Source organism: Antedon mediterranea, chromosome 3 (genome assembly GCF_964355755.1).
Source record: "Antedon mediterranea chromosome 3, ecAntMedi1.1, whole genome shotgun sequence".
Classification (NCBI taxonomy): Eukaryota; Metazoa; Echinodermata; class Crinoidea; order Comatulida; family Antedonidae; genus Antedon; species Antedon mediterranea.
Genome location: NC_092672.1, coordinates 879,088 through 902,299, shown reverse-complemented (window position 1 = coordinate 902,299; position 23,212 = coordinate 879,088). Strand labels below are relative to the sequence as shown.

Genomic DNA, 23,212 nt, shown 5'->3' with positions numbered 1-23,212 from the left:
ATTGAAAAGTTGATATTTTAATACAAATTGATTAAACGGAAATAAAAATGTTCAAATAAAGTAGTTGAATAAAATTGTATTTGTATCTATAATCACAAATGCGTACAAAGATGCGATGGTTTCCATCTTCCTATATTAGGCCTATTTTGATTAGGAATAATAGAGCTGGTATCGAACCATTTTACGCAGACGAAAGACAGTTCATTGGAGACGACCATCGATTCATTTGCACCTGTATTATTTTGATTGAGGGAATTTCGGGATAGAGTTGGTATCGACATCAGTGACCAAAGACATTTTAATGGAGACAACCAATGTCCACTTTGTTTATAGATGTCGTCATTTCTCTTGACCTAGATTTCATCTATGGAAAATTAAGTACATTATTGTTGAGTCTAGTAAATTCACATGACGGAGAAATATATAAATGTAAAGAACTAATTTACTACATCCTGATATACTACATCCTGATATATATGTTATAGAACATAACCGATAACTTTATTATCACTATATCGTATAGTGTATAGTATACTATATCGTATAGTGTATAGTGTACTTATAAAGTATAACAATTTTTCAACTGTAACCTAAATGATCATATTTTGCTGATTATCAATTATTAAAATTTAATTTCTGTTGGTGATTATCAGTTATCAGATAACGTTAATCCAACATGTGGTTTTGTTGTTGGTTTCGGCTTGTTTGGAGGTAATTCAAACTTGAACTGATAAATTAAATGTGTGAAAAACAGATACATTTCCATGCGGGCTAATTGCTCCCCTGGACAGGCACGGCGACCTATTAGGAAATAAAAATGCAAAAGACAGAATAATATACAATTTAAATAATGATTGATACACTGTTAAATTAGATTGGAATTGGATTGAGTAAGCTTCGTCATGTGGAGCTATTAAAATCGCCTTGGGTAATTTTAGATTAGACATCTTTATTATTATCATGTATCATTATTAGTGTCATGTATCATCATGAATTATCATTTTTGATTAACATCTTTTTTTTATCATTTTTTTAATTGGCGCTATATGAATGTTTGATTATTAAAGATCTATTGTCCTCTAAAATGAATTATTAGATCAGGTTATTAAATCAGACGTTAGTAGGTTATTTTTGTAGTTTTAATAAAGTTAATCACTTCCATAGAAAAAAAAACAAAAAAATAATGTTTATATTTATAAAATAACATAATAAATGGTTAAATTCAACCAATCCATTGGCTGGCAGCCAATTTGGCCATTTTGTTTTGCTTTAAATTACAGTTTTTTCAGGTAAATAAGTTTTGTTTAGATCAAATTTTTTGTCAAAGTGGATAGTTACGTAACATTAAAATGGTATATTCAACAACAAAAATTGTAAACATTATTTTACAGGGAGACAATACATCTTTATCATGTATCATGTACCATTAGGCCTACTTTTGATAAACTTGATGTTGAATACCTACCAATAGAAAATGGAATTAACTCCTCACTTTTAATGAGATTACATTTTTCATCGATAAATCTTTCTGGTTTAAATTTGTCTGGTTCTTGCCAAGTGGTTTGGTCATGCATCACTGCCCAAATATTTTGTATAACGGTTGTACCTTTTGGTATAAAATGCCCCTCGTAGTACGTATCGTGCAGAACAGCATGCGGTACACCTGTTGGAAACATTAATGTAAAAAATGTCAATACACATTAAAAATAATAGTATTTCAAAACGATAATTTAAGACTAGGCTGTAATTAATTTCTAGACTTTATATTTTTTATGAACGATGAATGAAAATAACAGGTATATAAATTGTCCAATTGGTCATGTTATTTTTTTTTTACTATTACTAGACTCAGAAACATTACAGTATAGCCTATGGATGCGCAGATAATCAGACGATGATTTACCTAATTGAGTAACGGGTCGGATACGGGTCACTTCCATCATCACTGCCTCAGTGTAAACAAGTTTCGGTCGGTCTTTATATGTTAGAGGGTCGGTCTGTCCACATACTGACATCACCTTCGCCTGAATCTCTGGATAGAGAGCTAAGTACAGAATTGCCCATTTTAAAGATGTTGCGGTTGTTTCAGTTCCTGCGAAAAAAAGATCAACAACAACTTGTTCGGCCGATTCATCGTCAAATGCATCAGTATTCTCACCAGCGTTTTCCAGTTCAGATTTTGCTTTTAAAAACTCATCGATGAAATCACGTGGATTGTGGACGTCAATGGTTTCTGTATGCTCTTTCAATTCAACTTTAATAAATTCATTCATAATCTATATATAAATTTACGTAAGGGCAAAATTCGATAAATCGCGGTTTATTTCTATAATTTTTACTCGATGGTATATAATGTTGGTTCGTACTTTCGGTACTGATTTTAACCATCTGATGTAACTATGTTTACTAATTAAATTGAGTTAGATAATTAGTTATTGACGATTAAAACGAATTTAGGTTCAACGATTTGCCCCAAATAGGGGTGTTTCGTGGTCGTGGTATGCACTGTCTAATGGATATCCAACTTGAAAAATACCCACAGACAATAATGCGAGGATGCTTCGCATTTTCCTATCTCCTCCTACGATAATTGTTTTTAATAGCTGAAAACCGATTGAACAGCTCGAGTACAGCATCATAATGTTGAAGACAGGCCGATTTTCTTAAAAAAATACTATTTTGATAGATTTAATATACGTTTATACAAATGTATTGATTTGCGATGAATGGAACAGTCCAATCTCTGTGTCGTTCCACAAGTCTCTATTCCCTCAGGCGTCGTAAAGGAAAGTACTGTATACTCATAACAGAAATTCGATCCATTTTTTTTTTCAATCTGTGCTGCAGAGGTTGGATATAATTTTTTTTTAAACGGATAATGAGCTAGCGTTTTCAGTCGCCGTAATTTAATATTTATTACCGATTAAATCGAATTTATGATTTGCCCCGAATAGAGGTGGTTTTCACAAATTGTTTAACATTATATATAAACATACGTCGTAGTGTATGTACTGTACTATTTCAATCGACTACAACGGTGATAGTTTCAACAAAGTATTACATCGCAATGTTTTACTGTGTTTAGTGGTATATTATTTGTAAAACATGTTAATTAATATTTCGTTACAAAATAAAGAATATATTTTAAAATTGTTCCTCTTTGCACCCATCCTCTTCCCCATCTCTCAACCATAATGTTACATACAAAACACAAATTAAGTTTGTTTAAATTTGACTTAAACAATTGGTCTCATTTTGTGACAACTTTCTCTTTCGGAAGTAATTCCCAGTGTGCTAATTTTAGTTGAGTACATAAATCACAGTGTCTATTTAATCGTTCCTGTAAACGACATATATTATTGTCCTGCATTATTGTACATTTGAAATCGCCAGTTTTTTAACGCTGAAATTACTGTGTATTCGAGAACCATCTGTGGGCACGACCTAGATGGTACGCGAGCGAAGCGAGCGTACCATCTAGTCGTATAAAAGTTTGTCAATACCGTTTTCCAACCGCTCCTAGGAATATATTTGAAAACCGGTAGAAAGTTCATAACTGCAGACTGGGATAATAATTCAAAATTTTCGTACATTAAACTGAGAAATCGTTTGAATTTTGGATCGTCGTACTTGTAACGTTTTCCAAAGACGATTCCACATGTGATGTTTGAAACGGCGTTTTCAATGATATGTTTAGGGTCGTATGCAACTGACGTATAAGCTACTTCTATCAGTTTACTTTTCAGGTATTCTAGTTCGTGTACAATAGTAGTTTTAAATTCTGATTTACCTATTCCCAAACTCCGAAATATTTTCACTAAATGTGAGAAAAACAAATATAGTTCCTTGCCTGCTAATTGTTCCCCTGGACAGGCACGACGACCTATTAGGAAATAAAAATGCAAAAGACAGAATAATATAAAATTTAAATAATAATTGATACACTTTACACTAATTTACGGCATCGAAAACATTTAGATTGGAAATTGGATTGAGTAAGCTCCGTCATGTGGCGGTATAAAAAGCGTCTTGGGTACTTTTGGGTGCGTTAGAGAAGGATTAGAAATCTTTATTATTATTATCATGTATCATTATCAGTATCATATATCATCAATTATCATATGTTTATTTTTGATCATTTTTTTGTTTAATTGGCTCTATATAAATGTTTGATTATCAATTTTATCATGTATCATTAGGCCTTGGTAATCTTTATGTTCAATACCTACCAATAGAAAATGGAATTAACTCCTCACTTTTAATGAGATTACATTTTTCATCGATAAATCTTTCTGGTTTAAATTTGTCTGGTTCCTGCCAAGTGGTTTGGTCATGCATCACTGCCCAAATATTTTGTATAACGGTTGTACCTTTTGGTATAAAATGCCCCTCGTAGTACGTATCGTGCAGAACAGCATGTGGCACACCTGTGCAAGGAAATATTAATGTAAAAAAGTGTCAATACACATAGAAAATCTATAGCTCACTTTGTCTGTCGGTCGGTAAACACAACTCAAATATTCACACTCGACTGCAGCCATGTATGTGGCCTTGTTATTAATGATGAATTAAAACCACCGGTATAAATTGTGAAATTGGTCATTACTGTTTTGTTTACTATTACTAGATTTAGACACATACAGTAGCCTATGGATGCGCCGATCATAATTGGACGATGATTTACCTAATGGAGCAACGGGTCGAATACGGATCACCTCACCTCCATCATCACTTCGGCCTCAGTGTACACAAGTTTCAATCGGTCCTTCAAAGTTGGAGGATTGGTCTGTCCGCACATTAATTCAATTTCGTCATACACCTTCGCCTGAATCTCTGGATAGAGAGCTAAGTAAAGAATTGCCCATTTTAAAGATGTTGCGGTTGTTCACTTCCCGCGAAAAGAAGATCAACAACAACTTGTTCGGCCGATTCATCGTCAAATGCATCAGTATTCTCACCAGCACTCTCAAGTTCAGATTTTGCTTTTAAAAACTCATCAATGAAGTCACGTGGATTGTTGACGTCAATGGTTTCTGCATGCTCTTTCAATTCAACTTTAATGAATTCATTCATAATCGTATAAAAGTTTGTCAATACCGTTTTCCAACCGCTCCTAGGAATATAATTTGAAAACCGGTAGAAAGTTCAGAACTGCAGACTGGGATAATAATTCAAAATTGTCGTACATTAAACTGATAAATCGTTTGAATTTTGGATCGTCGTACTTGTAACGTTTTCCAAAAACTATTCCACATATGATGTTTGAAACGGCGTTCTCGATGATATGTTTAGGATCGTATTCAACTGACGTGTCAGCAACTTCTAACAGTTTACTTTTCAGGTATTCTAGTTCGTGTACAATAGTAGTTTCAAATTCTGATTTACCTATTCCCAAACTCCGAAATATTTTCATGGTAAACCTTCTTTTCTCTTTTAACTGAAGATGCAAATAGCCACTTGCTAGTCCTTAAAAAGTAATCATAATGATGAGATTATTATATTGTTTCGGCTGGGTAAATACACAAGTCAAAGAAGGAATACTGTATGCTTCTCGCCTTGAGTCAAAGTAGAATACATGAGTTTCCAAAATATGGTGGTCTAAGAAAATGTGAGGCCAATAGTAAAGGTGATCATTTAACTTTTTAGTTGTTGTTTTGTATAAAGATAAGCACAGTCAATACGTTACCTTTTCCGTGAGACGCTTCGTCAACGACAAGAAGTTTCGAACGATTATTGAAAGTGTCTCCCGATTTAACAAACATCTGCTTCATGGACTTGAAATCATTGACGAAAACCACTAGTCTGATTCTAAAATAACCCGAAAACACTGTACGGTACTTCTTAGAATAACGTGTCAGTGTCTTTTGTGGTTGACTACCCATGAATAAAATGATACAAAGGCCGGGAATCCCCATGGTCCTGGCAGCAGGTTACGACGCAGATCCCTTGTAATGTACAAAAGAAACAACAAAATTGTAATTCCAATAATACAAGTTTGGAAGTTGATTCCACAAAATGAAAAGAGAAAGTTCATATTGACGTAACCCCAAGAAATGAATGTGACCAAGTGACACAGATAGTCAGAATTTGCAATACGGAGCACGTGACGTCTACGCATACAATAAACGCCTGATCAGGATACTCTATTCATATACCGTAATTTACAAACCAAGATGTATTTCCTTTCTATTTCCATTTTACATATTAACCTTTAGCATAAGGACGTACTAAATACGTACACGTGTTATTAGACGAATGAGCTAGCACGTGAAAATACAGAATGAATATGTAACACGAAAGCCTAGAATTTTGCAGGGAGGGAGGGTGGGGTCGGGGGGCGGCTCCTTTTCGGCAAGGATCAAGCAGTGATCGTAGATTTTTTATATGGGGTCAGTCTGGAGAGCGTGCCCGAAAGCAGAATTCAGTCCGTTTTGTTGGTTGGCGAATAATAATAACATTTATTTCCACAGATAATATAGCAAAATACAGAGTAACATAATACATATACAACCGGACTGATAATAAACACCACTACCACCTGATTTTTTTTTTACAGTGCCTTTTATATTTCTTAGTTTAAAACATTTCAACTGCAATATACATATTAATTTAAGTATCAAAATATCAGAACAGTTATAATAATAGACAACATAGTCATATGCATTATAATGCATATGACCACTGTCTCTACTAAAACTTAGTTCATTTACATTGTAGTCTGTGACAACAATAAACTACAATCTTGCCATCTATTTATCCATTCACTTTCATTTTCAGGTTATCATCCTCTGTCTATAGATAGAAATTGAGCATGTGCTGATGCCGTGACATTCTTCACAAACAGTGGTAGTGTCGTCGTCAGTGGACACATATCAGCATTTGTCATTTGTAATACATTTCATTTCAGTCCTTGACTGTCGTTTTGTAATATATTTTTATATACCGAATAAAATAAAAAAAATTAAAAAAATATCACGTCATTAAAGAGTATCCACTGCTGTATCAAGGAAATAGTTGCAGCATTAGTTGTTGGTGAATATATTTTATTTATTATATTAATTTTGCTTTTTGCTAATTTCTCACAGAACCTTCAAAAATTTAGATTGTCCAAAGTCTCCATAGTTCCCTTTATACAGTATATAGCTACCAATGCAAATTTCCTTTTAGGAGAAGTTTGTTTAACAGAAGCACACCTTTTCCATTGTAAGCACCCCTCCTATACCGGATAGGTGGGATGTAGTATCACATCCCTGGATTCCATGTATAGGAGGAGGAGTTTATTCGGGGAGGCATATATTGTTTGGGTGTAATGTGGTAACATGTATATTCAAATAAATATGCTCTCTAAATATGAAAAAATAAAACACAATTAATATCTACTATATGGCCCAATCCCGTCATGGCAGACGATAACCCCCCAGGTCCAAAATATTATTTAGTTAAGCTAAGTACTTCTCTGCTACGGATGAGTCTGTTGGGTTCATTTATTTGTTAAAATATTTGTATTCAGCATCTGCAATTAGGTTTTTAACTACTCTGTTGGTGACGGATACTGCGAAGCCTTTCACATTCAGCAACATATGCATTGGCAGATAAATGGCAATTTAGAACGCCAGGATGTACGAGGCGAGAGCTTCCCAAGAACCAGTCAGCCAAGGGGTTTAACCTTGCAATGTTTTTTATAGTTTTTTTTTATGGATTTTGATTCTCGATATCATCAGAATGAAGAATTTTTTTACTGCATTGCATTGAGCAATTTGCGTAATTAGCATAAACAAAATGGCCGCTATTTTCATGCAAACATGCTATATCTCTGGAATTACTAGACATATTGAGTTAATATTGGTGTCAAATTGTTCACAATGTATATGGTTATATTAGCTCTAACAGAATGTAAAATTGACCGGAAACCCCATTTTTAGCAATTTTGACCTTTGATCTCTCTTCGTCATATCTAAGTAACGGCAGGTCGGAGAGAATTAAAACTAGGTGCAAATTGTTCCCAAGATATATGTTTATATTCAGTTTAAAAGAGGATCTTACTTGAAAATGACCAGAAGTGGGGTTATTGACCTTTGAAATAAATTAATTTTCTTTGATAATATAAATAATAAATATTTGTCGTAGAGGGAGCCAGTTTTGGTGTCAAATTGTTCGCAATGTATATGTTTATACTTGTCATAATTAAAAATGTTTTCAAAAAATGACTGGAACATGTATTCTGTGTGTATTAACATTTGACACACTTTCATCTAAATTTTAAAAAATAGTTGATACTAGGCGAACATTGTTGTTTATAATAATAATAGATACTTACATTCACTCTAATGGATTATAATGTTTGAAAAATAACTTTTGTGTGTATTGACCTTTTAAATACTGTACAAGGAGCCTATTTATGGATTTTAATTCAAAGTGGTAGGGGTGGGGAAAGGATACCTTCTCTTCATGAAAAAACCTATAAAGTTTTTCCGAATAATCTCACATGGGATCCTTATATAGGATCAGATCTTTTCTGTTCTCTATGGGTCATACCGGCTCTGTAATCGAAATCGGTCAAACATTTGGTCCCAATAGGCTGGCCCATACAGAAAAAAGTTTCCTGTACACACAGAATTCTATAATAACCCATAGGGACTTACCCAAATATGAACCCTATAAGGACCCTTTTGGGATCTCTATGTGGTCCGCTACATAAGGCCCTGTATTAGAAATTAGAATGGGGTAAACAGATTTAACCATATGGAATGAAACTAAATGTGCACCCTTGATCTTTGAAGAACATTTATATTATGGATTTGCCCAAATGAACCCAAGGGTCGATTGTTTGGGTTCTCTATGTTGGGGCTACAATAGACCTACTGTATTGTAAATAGTACGTGGGGTGAACATGTGGGTTCATAATATATGTCTATAGAATAAATCTCCCTGTGCACCACCTTCGGTAATTAAGGGACTTTATGCCCAAATTAACCCAAAGGCCGGTCCTCCATGGACATTCACTATGTCATTTAGTTGATTTATATTTATAAAGGTTCTATGACGCATTAACTTATCATCGCAGCGATGGGGTGTCACGAAACCTAAGACCACGAAAGCTAAGACCCCCTAAGACCTAAGATCACGAAAGCTAAGACCCAAGACCTAAGATTACAAATTCTAAGATATATTACAGCTTAAAAACAATACTTGTTTATCCATACATAATTTTAAACACAGTAGGTTTCATTTATTACCATAAATATAATTAAATACTACTGCAAAACATAGATAAACTCACATTATTTTCGCCCGTTGAGTAAATGTATATTTTTTTCTTTACAACAAACAAACTTGACGGGTTGTTTGTTAGTATATATTTACTCCATTGTGTTGGTTCAGAGGATGTTTTTCTTACGCACCTGCCTTTCTTAGGGGTAGGCCTACTGTACTGTAGGCTAGTCATGCGAAATTTGCAAACAGTTTGTGTGCGAGAAAAACGTCTGTAAAATCATCAATTTAAAAATGTATTTGTTACTTTTTATGTGATTCTTTTTCATAAAAGTGCCAATTCTAAGGTGTGGTATTCAGAATAAATGTTGGGAGTTAAAATACAAGGCAGGTGCGAAAGATAAATATTTGTAATCTTAGGTCTTGGGTCTTAGCTTTCGTGATCTTAGGTCTTAGGGGGTCTTAGCTTTCGTGGTCTTAGGTTTCGTGACACCCCAGTGCGATGATATAAATTTACATGAGTCGTCGCGATCCATCTAGGCCTCTCTAGGCCAGCGCGATGATATAAATTTACATGAATCGTCGCGATCCATCTAGGCCTCTCTAGGCCAGCGCAATGATATAAATTTACATCGTCGCGATCCATCTAGGCCTCTCTAGGCAAGCGCGATGATATAAATTTACATCGTCGCGATCCATCTAGGCCTCTCTAGGCCAGCGCGATGATTATAATACATCGTCGCGCTGGACTAAAAAGGCGCCCTCTAGAATTATCGAAGTCGCTTATTAATAAAATTGTGATTTTGTTTTTGTTATCCTTCCATATGTTGTCATTTTAGTAATTAATTTTATATTATAATTATATTTACAATAAGGTGTTTTTAATGATTTATTTTTACATCTATTGTTTGATAAATATATATTCTATTCAAAGAATTAAATATATTCCATCCCATATTGCTAATGATACTATTTTTTATTTGAATTCTTCTGGTGATTTTACATTGAACATTTTCGAAATGTGGAAATAATAGGTTTCACCACTTAAAGCAAAAAAATCAAAATAAAAAACAACTTACCATCACAATTACTATTCGATTTATTTATTTATTCTATAAACTAGATCTCTACATCTAGGTAGTGTCCACAGATGGTTCTCGAATACACAGTAATTTCAGCGTAAAAAAAACTGGCGATTTCAAATGTACGTACCGCAGGACTATAGTACATTGTCGTTTACAGAAACGAATAAATAGACACGATGATTTATGTAATCAACTAAAATTAGCACCCTGAGAATTAGGCCTACTTCCGAAGGAGAAACTTGAAAAAAATGAGTCCAAATGTTTTATTTGAACTCATTTAAACAAACCCAATTTGTGTTTTGTATATAACATTATAGTTGAGGGATGGGGAAGAAGATGGGAAGAACAATTTTTAAATGTATTCCCTATCGATCTATCTATCGAAATATTGTTTTAAATGTTTTATGCCTATCAATAATATACCACTAAACACAGTAAACATTTACGATTTAATACTTTTTTAAAGCTGTCCCTGTTATAGTCGATTGAAATAGTGTACATGTAACGATACACCACTACGACGTTTAGATTTTTTGTAATTATTAATTAATACAAACGTTGAGAAGCAACTGCCAGTAATAAAGTTTTTAATTGTATATTATGTGTTTATATATCCAGCAGTAGAGCCTACCCACAGTCACAGTAATAAATGTTCTTTGTATATGTGTTTATATATCTAACAGTAACCACATTCACAGTAAGACAATTTCGATTCAAATGGCGACCAAACATGGTTAATACGTATTTACAATATTGTCAAAGTATTGCATCTCAGTTTTAAGTTTAGCCTATTCTCCAAATTTACCTACTTGTGTTTAACCAAGGGCTCATAAATTTACCTACAAACTGGGAGTCTGAGGGATTGGAATGTTTCCTTCATCGCAAATCAATACATTTGTATAAACGTATATTAAATCTATCAAAATAGTTTTTTTTTTTTTAAATCGGCCTGTCTTCAACATTATGATACTGTACTCGAGCTGTTCAACCGGTTTTCAGCTATTAAAAACAATTATCGTAGGAGGAGATAGGAAAATGCGAAGCATCCTCGCATTATTGTCTGTGGGTATTTTTCAAGTTGGATATCCATTAGACAGTGCATATCACGACCACGAAACACCCCTATTTGGGGCAAATCGTTGAACCTAAATTAGTTTTAATCGTCAATAACTAATTATCTAACTCAATTTAATTAGTAAACATAGTTACATCAGATGGTTAAAATCAGTACCGAGATTCTAACCAACTTTATATATACCATCGAGTAAACATTCTAAAAATAACGCGCGATTTACCGAATTTTACCCTTACGTAAATTTATATATAGATAATAGCCTACACCAGTTTTTACTTACTCATCCCATGAGAATTAGTTTAAAACTACATATTAAGGTCACTGCTAGTTAGAATATTATTATTAATATTATTATTATTATTATTACAATCTAATTTCGATTTGTGATTATCAGTTGATATGGCTTGGGTGATAACGTCATTCCAATCAAATGAAAAGAATCTACTCAGGTGGGTTATAATTTCAGTTGCTTAATCTTGATTTAATTTCTTTTGGTGATTATCAGTTGATATGGCTTGGGAGATAAGGTTGCTCCAACATGTGGTTCTGTTGTTGGTCTCGGCTTGTCTGGAGGTAATTCAAACTTGAACTGATGAACTAAGTGTGTGAAGAACAAATACAGATTTATACGTGCTAATTGCTCTCCTGGGCATGAACGGCGACCTATAAAAAAATCATATTAGTTATACTTTTCTGCAGCAGACTAATAAAAGAGATTTCTTCTATTATAGTTCTAAAACTAGGCTTACACATTTTAGGTACTGAAAAGAAATAACCTACCAACTGAGAATGGGATTAACTGTTCAATTTTGATTAGATTACTTTTTTCATCAATAAATCGTTCTGGTTTAAATTTCTCTGGTTCATGCCATGTGGTTTGGTCATGCATCACTGCCCATATATTTGGTATAACGGTTGTACCTTTTGGTATAAAATGCCCCTCATAGTACGTATCGTGTAGAACAGCATGTGGAACACCTGAATATAAAAACAGTGTGTGTAAATTTATTTATTATTATTATTTCCCATGTTTATAATTATTATTATTCTTATTATTATTCTTAATTTTTCCTAATTTGCTGAATTGTTCAACTTCAATTCGTATTTCAATTTTTGTACTATAAATTGCAATAAAGTATTTATATATTTATTTCAACGTTTACATTAAAACATGCATGATATGAAATATCTAATGTTGACCTTAAATATACTGTGGTACTGATACCCAATTAATAAGAATAAATGTTCAGGTACAATACAAAACGATTATTATTTACCTAATGGAGCAACGGGTCGGATACGGGTCACTTCCATCATCACTGCCTCAGTGTACACAAGTTTCGGTCGGTCTTTCAAAGTTGGAGGATTGGTCTGTCCGCACACTGATTCAATTTCGTCATACACCTTAGCCTGGATGTCACGATTAAGAGCTAAGTACAGAATTGCCCATTTTAAAGTTGATGCGGTTGTTTCAGTTCCAGCGATAAAAAGTTCCAGAACAATCTGTTCGGCCGATTCATTGTCAAATGCGTCAGTATTCTCGTCAGCGTTTTCAAGTTCAGATTTTGCTTTTAAAAACTCATCGATGAAGTCACGTGGATTGTTGAAGTCAATGGTTTCTGCATGCTCTTTCAATTCAACTTTAATTAATTCATTCATAATCGTATCAATGTTTTTTATTGCCGTTTTCCAACCGCTCTCGGGAATATATCTTAAGATTGGTAGAAAGTTCAGACCAGTTGACAGGCTTAGCGCTTCAAGAAGTGCGTCCATTTTCCTTAGAAATCGTTTAAACTTTGGATCGTCGTACTTGTAACGATTTCCGAAAACTATTCCACATGTGATGTTTGAAACGGCGTTTGCAATGATATGTTTAGGGTCGTAGGCAACTGACGTATCAGCTACTTCTATCAGTTTACTTTTCAGGTATTCTAGTTCATGTACAATTGTATTTTCAAAAGTTGATTTACCCATCCCGAAACTTCGAAATGTTTTTATGAGAAATCTTCTTTTTTCTTTTAATTGGAGATGCAAATACCCATTTACCAATCCTAAAGTAAATACAAATTATGAGATTATTAGTTCGTTTTTGGGCAAAAACAAATTTAAGGATGATAATCTGATATTACATGACCTTATGCTTAATAAAATCTATGTCGCTTTTAGCAAGGCGACTAACATCACAAAACAAATACATGAAACAGCTTTAAAAAAACAAAATACCAATTAAAGCATGATCTCTGTTATTAGTTACCTTTTCCGTGACCTATTTCGTCCATCAAAAGAAGTTGTTTCGAACGATCATTAAATATATCTCCCGATTTAGCAAACATTTGCCTAATTGTCTTGTAATCATTGACGAAAACCACCAGTCTGCTGCCAAGATATCCTGAAAACACTGGACCATACTTGCGAGAATATCTCATCAGTGTCTTTTGTGGTTGGCTTCCCAAAAACGGCATTATACCAAGGCCAGGAACCCCCCATGGTCCCGGTAGCAGATTACGACGTAGATCCCTTGTAATGTACAAAAGGAACAGCAAAATACCAAGAATACACGTTTGGAAGTTGATTCTATAAAACAAGTCGTACTGAAACTCCATGTTTGTTAGACGTAACAGTGATAAACAGTGAGTGAAGATAACACTTAACTTAGCCGCTATGGAGTATGTGTCTGTGTACGATTCATGGCATTCGTTTATTTTATAATACTTTTTATTGCCATTTGATTGGTTACTTTCGTATCACATATTTTTAAAATACAAATCAAAGGTTATAGCAAAAGCGATTCGCTTAGTGCATTATTAAAATTTTGCTTCCAAGGGTCATTTTAACTTTAATCATATAATTTTCTTTAAGAATATTATTGTTATAAATTTTGATCTGTGTGTCTAATTGTGTATAACTCTTATTTTACAATTTAAATACATATTTACTTATAAACAATGAGTATAATTTGGTAGTAATTATTTCATATTTGGTCTTCTCATTATCATCACATTTATTGCAGGTATTTCTTTAAACAGTTTGTTTGTGTTTCCATGAATTGCCTAGACCACCTCCCGCCTTTTTTGATTGATGGCAACACAAATTAATTTAATGAAGTTTATTCTTTTTATTTCATTTGTTAAACAATTGTTGTGATGACGTTCGCAAAGCTGAATTATAAAAGATTCTCAATATCACTATGGATATAACTGTAATCTGAAGAAAAAAATGTTGTGCCACATTTATAAATTATTATCTTAGGTCTACTATTAGTAAGTCAAAACACGCTAGTGCGTAGAACTCATAAATAAAAGTAGGCCTTAGTGCTTTATAATTAGCGTTTAAATACACGTATTTTCGTCGTAAGTATCAAGTAAGTAACAAATCTGAAGTGAAGTAAACGTGATTGTTCATGATTAAGAACTAACAATTGCGCATTCATTTATTTTTTTATTTCACAACATTATGCCTTCACTCGGTGGAGTAAGATTGAGTTACGTGTCGTAACGGTTATTGACGCGCGTGTCGCAACGTTATTTAGGCGCGTGCCGTAACGGTTATTGACGCACGTGTCGTAACCGTTATTAAAGCGTGGTTCCCACTAGCGACGCAACGCAAGGACGTAACGCAACGCAAGTGAATTGACCAATCACAAGCGATGGCTTATTCGCTTGTGATTGCTAACTGTCTATAACTTCGCTTGTCATTGGTCAACACGCTTACGTTGCGTTTACGTCCTTGCGTTACGTTCTAGTGGGAACCAAGCTTAACGGGCGTGTAGTAAAAGTTATTGACGCGCGTATCGTCAACAATGTTTTTGCGGCCATTGACTAAAAGTTATTGTTTTAGAAAAAAAATTATTCATAAAAATGAATAGTCCATTCACAGTAATCGTCTGTCAATATCCGCATTACAGTATAACCTTATTTTATATGTGCATCAATCACTTAAAACTTGTTTTGCGCGATTTTCTGATGTTAAGTAACCATGGTGCTGTGACGCGCTGTAGAAATATCCAATCGGATTAGTTACTAGGATCAACGGGATTTCAATGTATAAAAAAACAGTTATTCAAACCAAAACTGTAATTCAGTGGATTAATTATATCAATTTTTGAACCTTGCATTTAAAGTAATAATATGTTATAGTCGCAAGGTTGTTTTTTTTTACTGATCTTTCGGCACCAAATTCCACAGAAACCAGGCATAATGCGAATCGTATACGCTATCAGGTAAGCTGCTTTCCTTCAATTAATAATTATTATTTTTCAGGGTTTGTACTAAATTAATACTGCCTCATAATATATGACGGCAATGTGTGCATACAGGTTATATCCGAAGTAGACCATTATTTTTTTGTCCTACACCTTTTAAACAAAGCATTAAGTTCACTGGTTCAAAACTTTAGGAAAACGTACCAGTTCCTATCAAAAGTGCTTTGTTTATCAAAGAGTTTTTCTTTTAAATTGAAAGGACACCTCAGTTATGTGTATATAGCCTTTCACTTATTGTAGTTTTTATATTTAGCATTTGTTGGTACTCTGAAACTAAAACTCTTCATTACAGTTTTTGTCCTGTACGATTAATTTTTATTTATTATGAATTTAGAGAAATAAATGTTACTTTGATTGATTGATTGATTGATTGATTGATTGATTAATATAACAATTGTTTGTTTTTAGTATTACTTTAATAATCATGTAGTGTCTAATGTTGAGTATTTTTTGTAGGCCCAATTTGTTAATCCGATGAACTGGTTTTTTTTTCAAAATAAACTTTTAAAAGAACCTATACAATATCATTGAACTATGTATTTTAATATTTTGTTTCAGTAACTGTATATATATATTTATGACATTGTTACCCGTTGTTGGTGAGTACCATGAATTATCTATAATTAATGTAGGGCTACAGAACGTGTGTTTATCGGCGCTATATAAAACGAATTATTATTACTAACTACAGTCTAAGAGTAATATTAGTAAAAAGATATTTTGGCACATATGGCGTTAAACATATAATACATGTGTAAAATTATTTCATTTAATCTAAAGCTCTGTCTACACTATCAAATTGTGTGTGACAAAAAATATATGGACATAACGATGTCGTATCACTACCATATTTGGGCATATCGTGACCATATTTGGGCACATCCCACTTTTTTTGTCAAACTATTTTGATGTAGACAGAGCTTCGACGTTACGGAGGTATGACCATTTTGTTTGCAATGGTTAAAACATTAAAATTAAAGCTAAAGGTCAAATATGAATTTTATAAATATGATTGTAATCTCTTTTATAAGCAGATTCTAAGATTTCGAATTTACTTCAGCAGGACAGGTGGTATTGGAGGTACGAATTAATACTGTTATTGTATCTGTATATGTAGGCACCATTTATCTTTATTATTATTAGAAAATGTTATTGTTAAAAATAAAAATAATCTTACGTCAGTAGGCCTAACTGTCCAACTTGCAATCGTTTTCCCACTAGGACGCAACGCAGAAGTAAGTGCATAGTAAGTGATTTGACCAATCACAAGCGATGGATTTTTTTAACTGTAGCTTGTCAGTGGTCAACTCGATTGCGTTGCGTCTACACGTCCTTGCGTTGCGTTCTAGTGGGAACCAAGCATTAGGTAGACGGATGGATGCCAGCTTAACGGCAAGAAACAAGGAACGTTATATCACAGACTGATTCAAGTCCTTGTGTTATTTTGTCCATGATTTCCATAGACCCGTATGTCCTGCTGCCGGTATCAATAAAGTATACAATGATTGCCCGCCATCGAAGCGGTATAGAACGATTGATGGTTCCTGTAATAATGACTTCAAGGTAAACTGGGGGAAGGCTGGCACCCCATTGGAGAGGATAAGACCGGCTAACTATTCAGATGGTAGGATTTTATTAATGAAAAATGAAGCTTCTTTGCACCTCAGCATCCCCAGCCTACGTCCCTAGATATAGTTATTTAACTTACACTTACATTTAAAGATGCCTCTCACTTCTTTAGATTGGCATCTATGCACATATAATGTATATAGCATCTTTAATTCAATTCTATAAAACTTTATTATTCCAAATGAGAAATTCGTGTGGTCGTGGTAGACAAATATCAATAAAATAACATATTAAAAAACACAACTTATCATCCAATAAAGCATACAAATTTTCGAATAAAGTTTCAATTGTGATATTGTTTAATCTTAAAATCAATTCTTATGATAGTGATATGTGACTAGCATGTGACGCTGTATAAAGCTCTGTCTACACTATCAAACATTATGTATCAAACATTGTGATGTGCCCATATCACTGCCAGCACTACAATATATGGGCTCATCACATTTTTTTGACACATAAAGTTTAATAGTGTAGAAAATGCTTAATGAACGTAAGTTACAATTGTTATTCTCATCAGGTCGGTCGCTTCCACGTCTGTCACACAATTGCTCTCCTCTTCCTAACCCACGAGAAATCAGCTTAATGATGACAGCAGAAGACGAAGTCAGGTACCATATGCCTGATAAAGATTTTGCTTCGTTTGTGATGGATTTTGGACAATTTTTGATTCATGATATAAGCCATTCACCAGTAGAAGGTAAGACTTTTGGAAAAACTTACATAAATTAAGTACCGATCTCTTTCGCACTTGTGGAGGATTTACCAGTGACGTAACGGCTAAGAGCGCTCACTAGCTTAACCCATGGGCTCAAGAGCGTAAGGAGCCCCAGAGCACGAGCAGCCCAATGTAATTCTTAAACATTGGAGGGCCCCTTAAGACTGCAAAACCAGGGGAGTTACTCGACTTCACAGATTTTGCTTTTTCATTATCTAAAATATGTAAACCATTCATGTTTAGGAGATTTGTGTGGCAACTGCTCAACCAATGACACCTGTCTGCCTATACAGGTTGCAGACGACGACCCGAGTTTTTCAAACTGTATTCGACTCAGACGATCACAACACGTTCCTTCAAAAGATTGCAAAGAGAATCCATGGCAACAATTGAACTCTATAACGTCATTTCTTGACATGTCTCTTGTGTATGGTAATAATGACGTTAGAGCCAACCAACTTAGAGACATATCACAAGGTATCATTCATACATTTTATATTATAATTTTGATGTGAGCCTAAATAAACTTTATTTAGTATCAAAGTTGTTTCCAAACAGTAAACTCCGTGTGTGTATGTAGTCAGTCACATACATAGTTGAGGCTTAAAAAATATTTCACAAATACAGGAAATAATTGCTTACCAATAGTCTTCTCCAAAGTGATTAACTATTAACATATTAATTTACTTTCAATAATCCAACTCCCGGGAACTACTACCTAACAAAATTTGAATTTAAGACATCTTAACAAATCGTTACATAATTCACATTTACTTTGCTTAAGTTGCTACTCACGATTGCTACTTTAATACTTTCAGGTAAGGGCTTACTAAAGTACACACTTAAGCCAAACAGTTCGTCCACACAGATGTATTTACCGAATGATCCTTACATTACAAACTGCGCCATAGATGTCAAATTAAAGTGTGGTCTATCCGGTGATAATCGAACGTCCGAACAGCCAGGTCTGACAGCTTTACATACTGTATTCCTAAGATATCATAACCAAATCGCTACCTCTTTGTCTGAGATCAACCAAAATTGGTTAAACGACCGTTTGTATGAAGAAACTAGAAGAATATTAGGCGCGATTTTTCAAAGAATAACGTACAGTGAGTATTTACCAGCGATACTGGACGCATCAACACGCAGACTTTACGGTTTGGAATTAGAAGATAGTGGAAGAAATGGCGCGTATTATAGTCCGTTCGTTAACCCGTCAGTGCTAAATGAATTCTCGTCTGCTGCGTTTAGATTCGGACATAGCCAAGTACCATCAAGTATCACCCGTGTGAATAGGTACTATGAACCATACCAGCCAATTCTACTTAGGTTTGCTTTTCACAATGCGAGTATTGTGTATGATGATGATAATGGAGGTATTGATGGGATTCTGCTAGGCCAGATGGTCACGCCTTTGAGTCAAACAGACGAGTCGCTGAGTGAGGAAATCACTGAACATCTTGTACCACGACCAATCGATGGGTAAGGATATTGACAGGTAATATTATTATAGGCATACTACAAAAATCAATTCAAAATACATAATTATGAAAAAAAATATTTATACGTAACTATTTTGTATGTTATTTAATGAACAGCCAACAGAAAGGCTAAAATAAAACTAAACAGTTAATACAACAAAAAATCTATACATTTATATTTAAAACACGATAAAATGTTACACGCGAATTTTACTTTTGTATTTCCAAAAGAGACAATATATATCTTGTAATTTGTGGTCAAAAAACTCTTTTTGATATAAATTTACATAACATAATTGTTTGTATCATGAATAAAATGCTTACAAAATCAGTTACTAACAATCATATCAAACAGAATAAGAAAAACACAGTGTACAAAAAATCAACCAAAGGGTAAATACTAATTCCTTAAAGCGTGGTTCCCACTAGCGACGCAACACAAGGACGTAACGCAACGCAAGTGAATTGACCAATCACAAGCGATGGCTTATTCGCTTGTGATTTCTAACTGTCTATAACTTCGCTTGTCATTGGTTAAAACGCTTGCGTTCCGTTTACGTCCTTGCGTTACGTTCTAGTGGGAACCAAGCTTTACTGAACGGTTTACGTTATAGTACAATCAGTTTCAGTTAGTCAATATCGTAAAGTTTGTCATGACGTCATCTAAATTAGTAGATAAAATAAACATAATTATTGACAATAATTTAGTTCCTATATTTATTTATTTATTTAAACAATATAAAAACATATCCGAAATAGTAGAACCTGTTTTACATACCTGTTTTAGAAAATAAAAGGTTAAAAACATGCATACAAAAACTGTTTAACACTTGCTAATAAAACAGTAAAATAACAATACATGTATATGTATTATACGATACAAGGAGGGAAAAAACAAAATGGAATAATAAAATTGTTAATTGACCTAAGCATGTATGGTTGCTAGGATGGTTATATAAGTTATGAATGAAATTGATAATTATATTATCGTTGTATACAGGCCTGGAAGAGATCTATTTGCGATCAACATCCAACGTGGTCGTGATCACGGACTTGCATCTTACAACAAACTTCGTGAAGCTTGCGGCTTAAAACTAGCTCATAACTTTGATGACTTGTTGGATAGTATTAGATCATCTACGATAGAGAAGCTTAAATCAATATATAAGTAAGTTATACACTCGTTATCACAACATTGTAAACTTTAAAGGATTTAGTACGGCACTATGGAACGCCTCCTCTGCCTTCAGTTCACATTTACCATTGGTGTGTACTGCATGACGATTGGTGTGTACTGCATGACCATTGTGAACTGAAGGCAGAGGAGGCGTTCCATACGGCACTGCAGTGCAACTTACTTATTGTGACCGAAAATAGCTAGATAATAGATAACATGAAAAGAAAATACAAATACTAAAGATATAAGATATAGCCATGGAGATACTATTTCAGATCATGCATCATTAACAAAAATGAAAAATCTTGTTCGGACAACTACTGTAAAATCGGAGATTTAAGTTGTTTCTCGTGTATACTATTTCTAAGTTGACTTCGTTTTTCTTTGATAACTTAGAAAGTATTTACAAATTCCATCTTAGCGGGTAAAATAATAAACAGAAGATGATTTCTTTTAGGCACGTTGATGATATAGATTTGTATGCTGGTGGAATATGTGAAACACCAGTGAGAGGCGGATCAATTGGACCTACATTTTCCTGCATCATCGGTCTGCAATTTCTAAAGCTGAAAATTGGTGATTACTTTTGGCACGAGCGGAGTAATATTCAAAGTAGCTTCACTTACGGTATGTTTGTTGAAGTTTGGTTTATAATTGGTTTGAAATTTGTCTTACGTCATAGACCCTTAAGTGGTTGTTGTAGACTTTCCTTAGTTAGTCATCTCTTTTTTATGATTCTTTGTTATTCACAGAACAATTGCAAGAAATCCGTAAGGTCACAATGGCCCGAGTCTTTTGTGACACTCTACAAGATGTTTGGCGTATTCAGCCTGACGTATTCCGCCTCCCGTAAGTTACTGTACCACATTTTGTTTGCATCAAAGGTGTTTTTTTTTCTTTTGTATTATGTTTGTTCTTTATGATGTAGTGTGGCTTAATGTTTGAGGTGAGGTTACAGCCATTTGCAAACCACATGAAATTAGTCATGAAATCTAGAAATGACGCATACAAATAAAGATTTAAGAAGCATAGAAATTACAATATTCAGCCAAAAGAAAGCTAAATTTAACCATTTTGTGAATTTTTGTTTTGTTTAGATCGTACAAGAACAGTCGAGTTACTTGCGATGATTTACCAAACTTGAATCTAAACCTGTGGAACGAACCTTAACCATTTTAACTTATTTTTTAATATAGTACTCTACTATTTATAGTACTCTACTATTTATAGTACTCTGTTATTTATAGTAGGCCTACTCTACTATTTATAGTACTCTGCTATTTATAGTACTCTACTATTTATAGTACTCTGCTATTTATAGTACTCTACTATTTATAGTACTCTACTATTTATAGTACTCTACTATTTATAGTACTCTGTTATTTATAGTACTCTACTATGTATAGTACTCTGCTATTTATAGTACTCTATTATTTATAGTACTCTACTATTTATAGTACTCTGCTATTTAAAGGTGCATTTGTCGTATTCGATTGGGAACTTCCGTTGTCAACGTAAAGATTCGTTGAGTACTTTTTGTATTCGAATTGTAAATTTGTGCTCAACAGAAAGTCATTCGAATAGAAAACGTTGACACAACGAAAGCTTTTTCGTTAAGAACAATAATCTCAACGCTCAAAATACTCCGTTAAAGAAGTACTCAACGGAAAAACTACTCAACGGTACACTCGAATACGACAATTGATATGTAATAGTGCACGTGCCTATCCTATTGTTTATTATGAATTATATTAATTTTATTGATTTTGTCGAATCTCAGTTGATTTAACTTATTTAATTAACAATAGAAGAGTGCCCTGCTATCTATATACAGTAGTGTTCTGATTTAAAATGCACAGGCCTACATTATTTATCTTGTTGTACAGTAAAAATGTATTGATTTTGTCGATCTAATCTTGGCTCACTGTTTTAAATATTCGAATAAAACAATTTAATTTGTATTGTTATAGTTATTGTGTTGCTGCTTTTTATTTACTTTTAATTTTTTTAAATAACTATTTTGTGTAATCGGTAATTATCACTTTTACACATGTTTCTTTTGCTTTGTGCTTATTACCATATTTATTCTGTAATGTAAATGGATTAAAAAACTTTGTGTAACCCACATTTTTAGTGCAAGAGGTTTCGGTTTTAGTGTAGTGGTTGTCAAGTCTGCTTAACAACACGCAGAAGGTCCCGGTTGTTCGAGCCCTGGCGAAACCTATTTTTCTTTAACTTTATGGTGAAATATACTGTATACGTAATATGATATAGAGTATATCTCGTTGTATTACTCGGGGTACCTGAGTCTAGGACTCTCTCATCTTTTCCTCTTCTTCTACCATCCAGACACTATTGAGCAAAAAGTGCGATTTATAAAGTACTACTCCTCCCTTATTCGTTGTAGTATTGAGCTCGGATTTAGCATGAATATACTACAGGGACATGTCCTCAAAGCTATAGAGCCGGATTTTTTAATTTCAAACTGGATGCCGCCATATCACGTCTCGAAGATGGTACCGTATAGCCGTATGTGTATGTGACGTTACCTCCGGTCTTATGACGTCATTACA

The 23,212-nt window shown here is 33.8% G+C and overlaps 3 protein-coding genes and 1 long non-coding RNA gene across 4 annotated transcripts; 2 read left to right on the top strand and 2 right to left on the bottom strand.

The window, feature by feature from the left end:
- Window positions 1-622: 622 nt before the first annotated feature.
- On the bottom strand, window positions 623-5,882 carry LOC140043446 (cytochrome P450 2U1-like). The gene is made up of 6 exons (XM_072087958.1): window positions 5,687-5,882; window positions 4,230-4,427; window positions 3,515-3,883; window positions 1,904-2,254; window positions 1,466-1,663; window positions 623-801 (listed from the first exon to the last, which is right to left on the bottom strand). The coding sequence occupies exons 1-6, from the start codon at window positions 5,880-5,882 to the stop codon at window positions 650-652; spliced, it is 1,464 nt and encodes a 487-aa protein (XP_071944059.1). The 3' UTR covers window positions 623-649.
- Window positions 5,883-11,851: 5,969 nt separating this feature from the next.
- LOC140043444 (cytochrome P450 2U1-like) lies at window positions 11,852-13,973 on the bottom strand. Its single transcript, XM_072087957.1, has 4 exons — window positions 13,625-13,973; window positions 12,648-13,421; window positions 12,151-12,348; window positions 11,852-12,033 (listed from the first exon to the last, which is right to left on the bottom strand). Exons 1-4 carry the CDS (start codon window positions 13,971-13,973, stop codon window positions 11,852-11,854), a joined length of 1,503 nt encoding a protein of 500 aa, XP_071944058.1.
- A 3,271-nt stretch (window positions 13,974-17,244) lies between these two features.
- Window positions 17,245-18,326, top strand: LOC140043310 (uncharacterized). Its single transcript, XR_011844295.1, has 3 exons — window positions 17,245-17,255; window positions 17,781-17,960; window positions 18,222-18,326. It is a non-coding gene; the product is annotated as an uncharacterized lncRNA (long non-coding RNA).
- Window positions 18,327-18,328: 2 nt separating this feature from the next.
- On the top strand, window positions 18,329-21,837 carry LOC140043439 (peroxidasin homolog pxn-1-like; the record flags this gene model as incomplete). The annotated part of the gene is made up of 6 exons (XM_072087952.1): window positions 18,329-18,455; window positions 18,797-19,463; window positions 20,463-20,630; window positions 21,097-21,266; window positions 21,392-21,488; window positions 21,737-21,837. Coding segments are annotated over 6 exons (1,302 nt in total), but the record flags the coding sequence as incomplete, so codon positions are not given.
- Between the last annotated feature and the right edge of the window lie 1,375 nt (window positions 21,838-23,212).

What these genes read in the sequence shown, in the direction of transcription:
- LOC140043446 (XM_072087958.1), bottom strand. Translation starts at nt 5,882, where the DNA reads ATGGGTAGTCAACCACAAAAGACACTGACACGTTATTCTAAGAAGTAC. An exon ending in CGAAGCGTCTCACGGAAAAG is followed by an intron (nt 4,428 to 5,686) that starts GTAACGTATTGA and finishes TTCCTTGCACAG; the next exon opens with GTGTGCCACATGCTGTTCTG. An exon ending in GTTAATTCCATTTTCTATTG is followed by an intron (nt 3,884 to 4,229) that starts GTAGGTATTGAA and finishes ATTTCCTAATAG; the next exon opens with GTCGTCGTGCCTGTCCAGGG.
- LOC140043444 (XM_072087957.1), bottom strand. Translation starts at nt 13,973, where the DNA reads ATGGAGTTTCAGTACGACTTGTTTTATAGAATCAACTTCCAAACGTGT. An exon ending in CGAAATAGGTCACGGAAAAG is followed by an intron (nt 13,422 to 13,624) that starts GTAACTAATAAC and finishes TATTTACTTTAG; the next exon opens with GATTGGTAAATGGGTATTTG. An exon ending in GTTAATCCCATTCTCAGTTG is followed by an intron (nt 12,034 to 12,150) that starts GTAGGTTATTTC and finishes ATTTTTTTATAG; the next exon opens with GTCGCCGTTCATGCCCAGGA.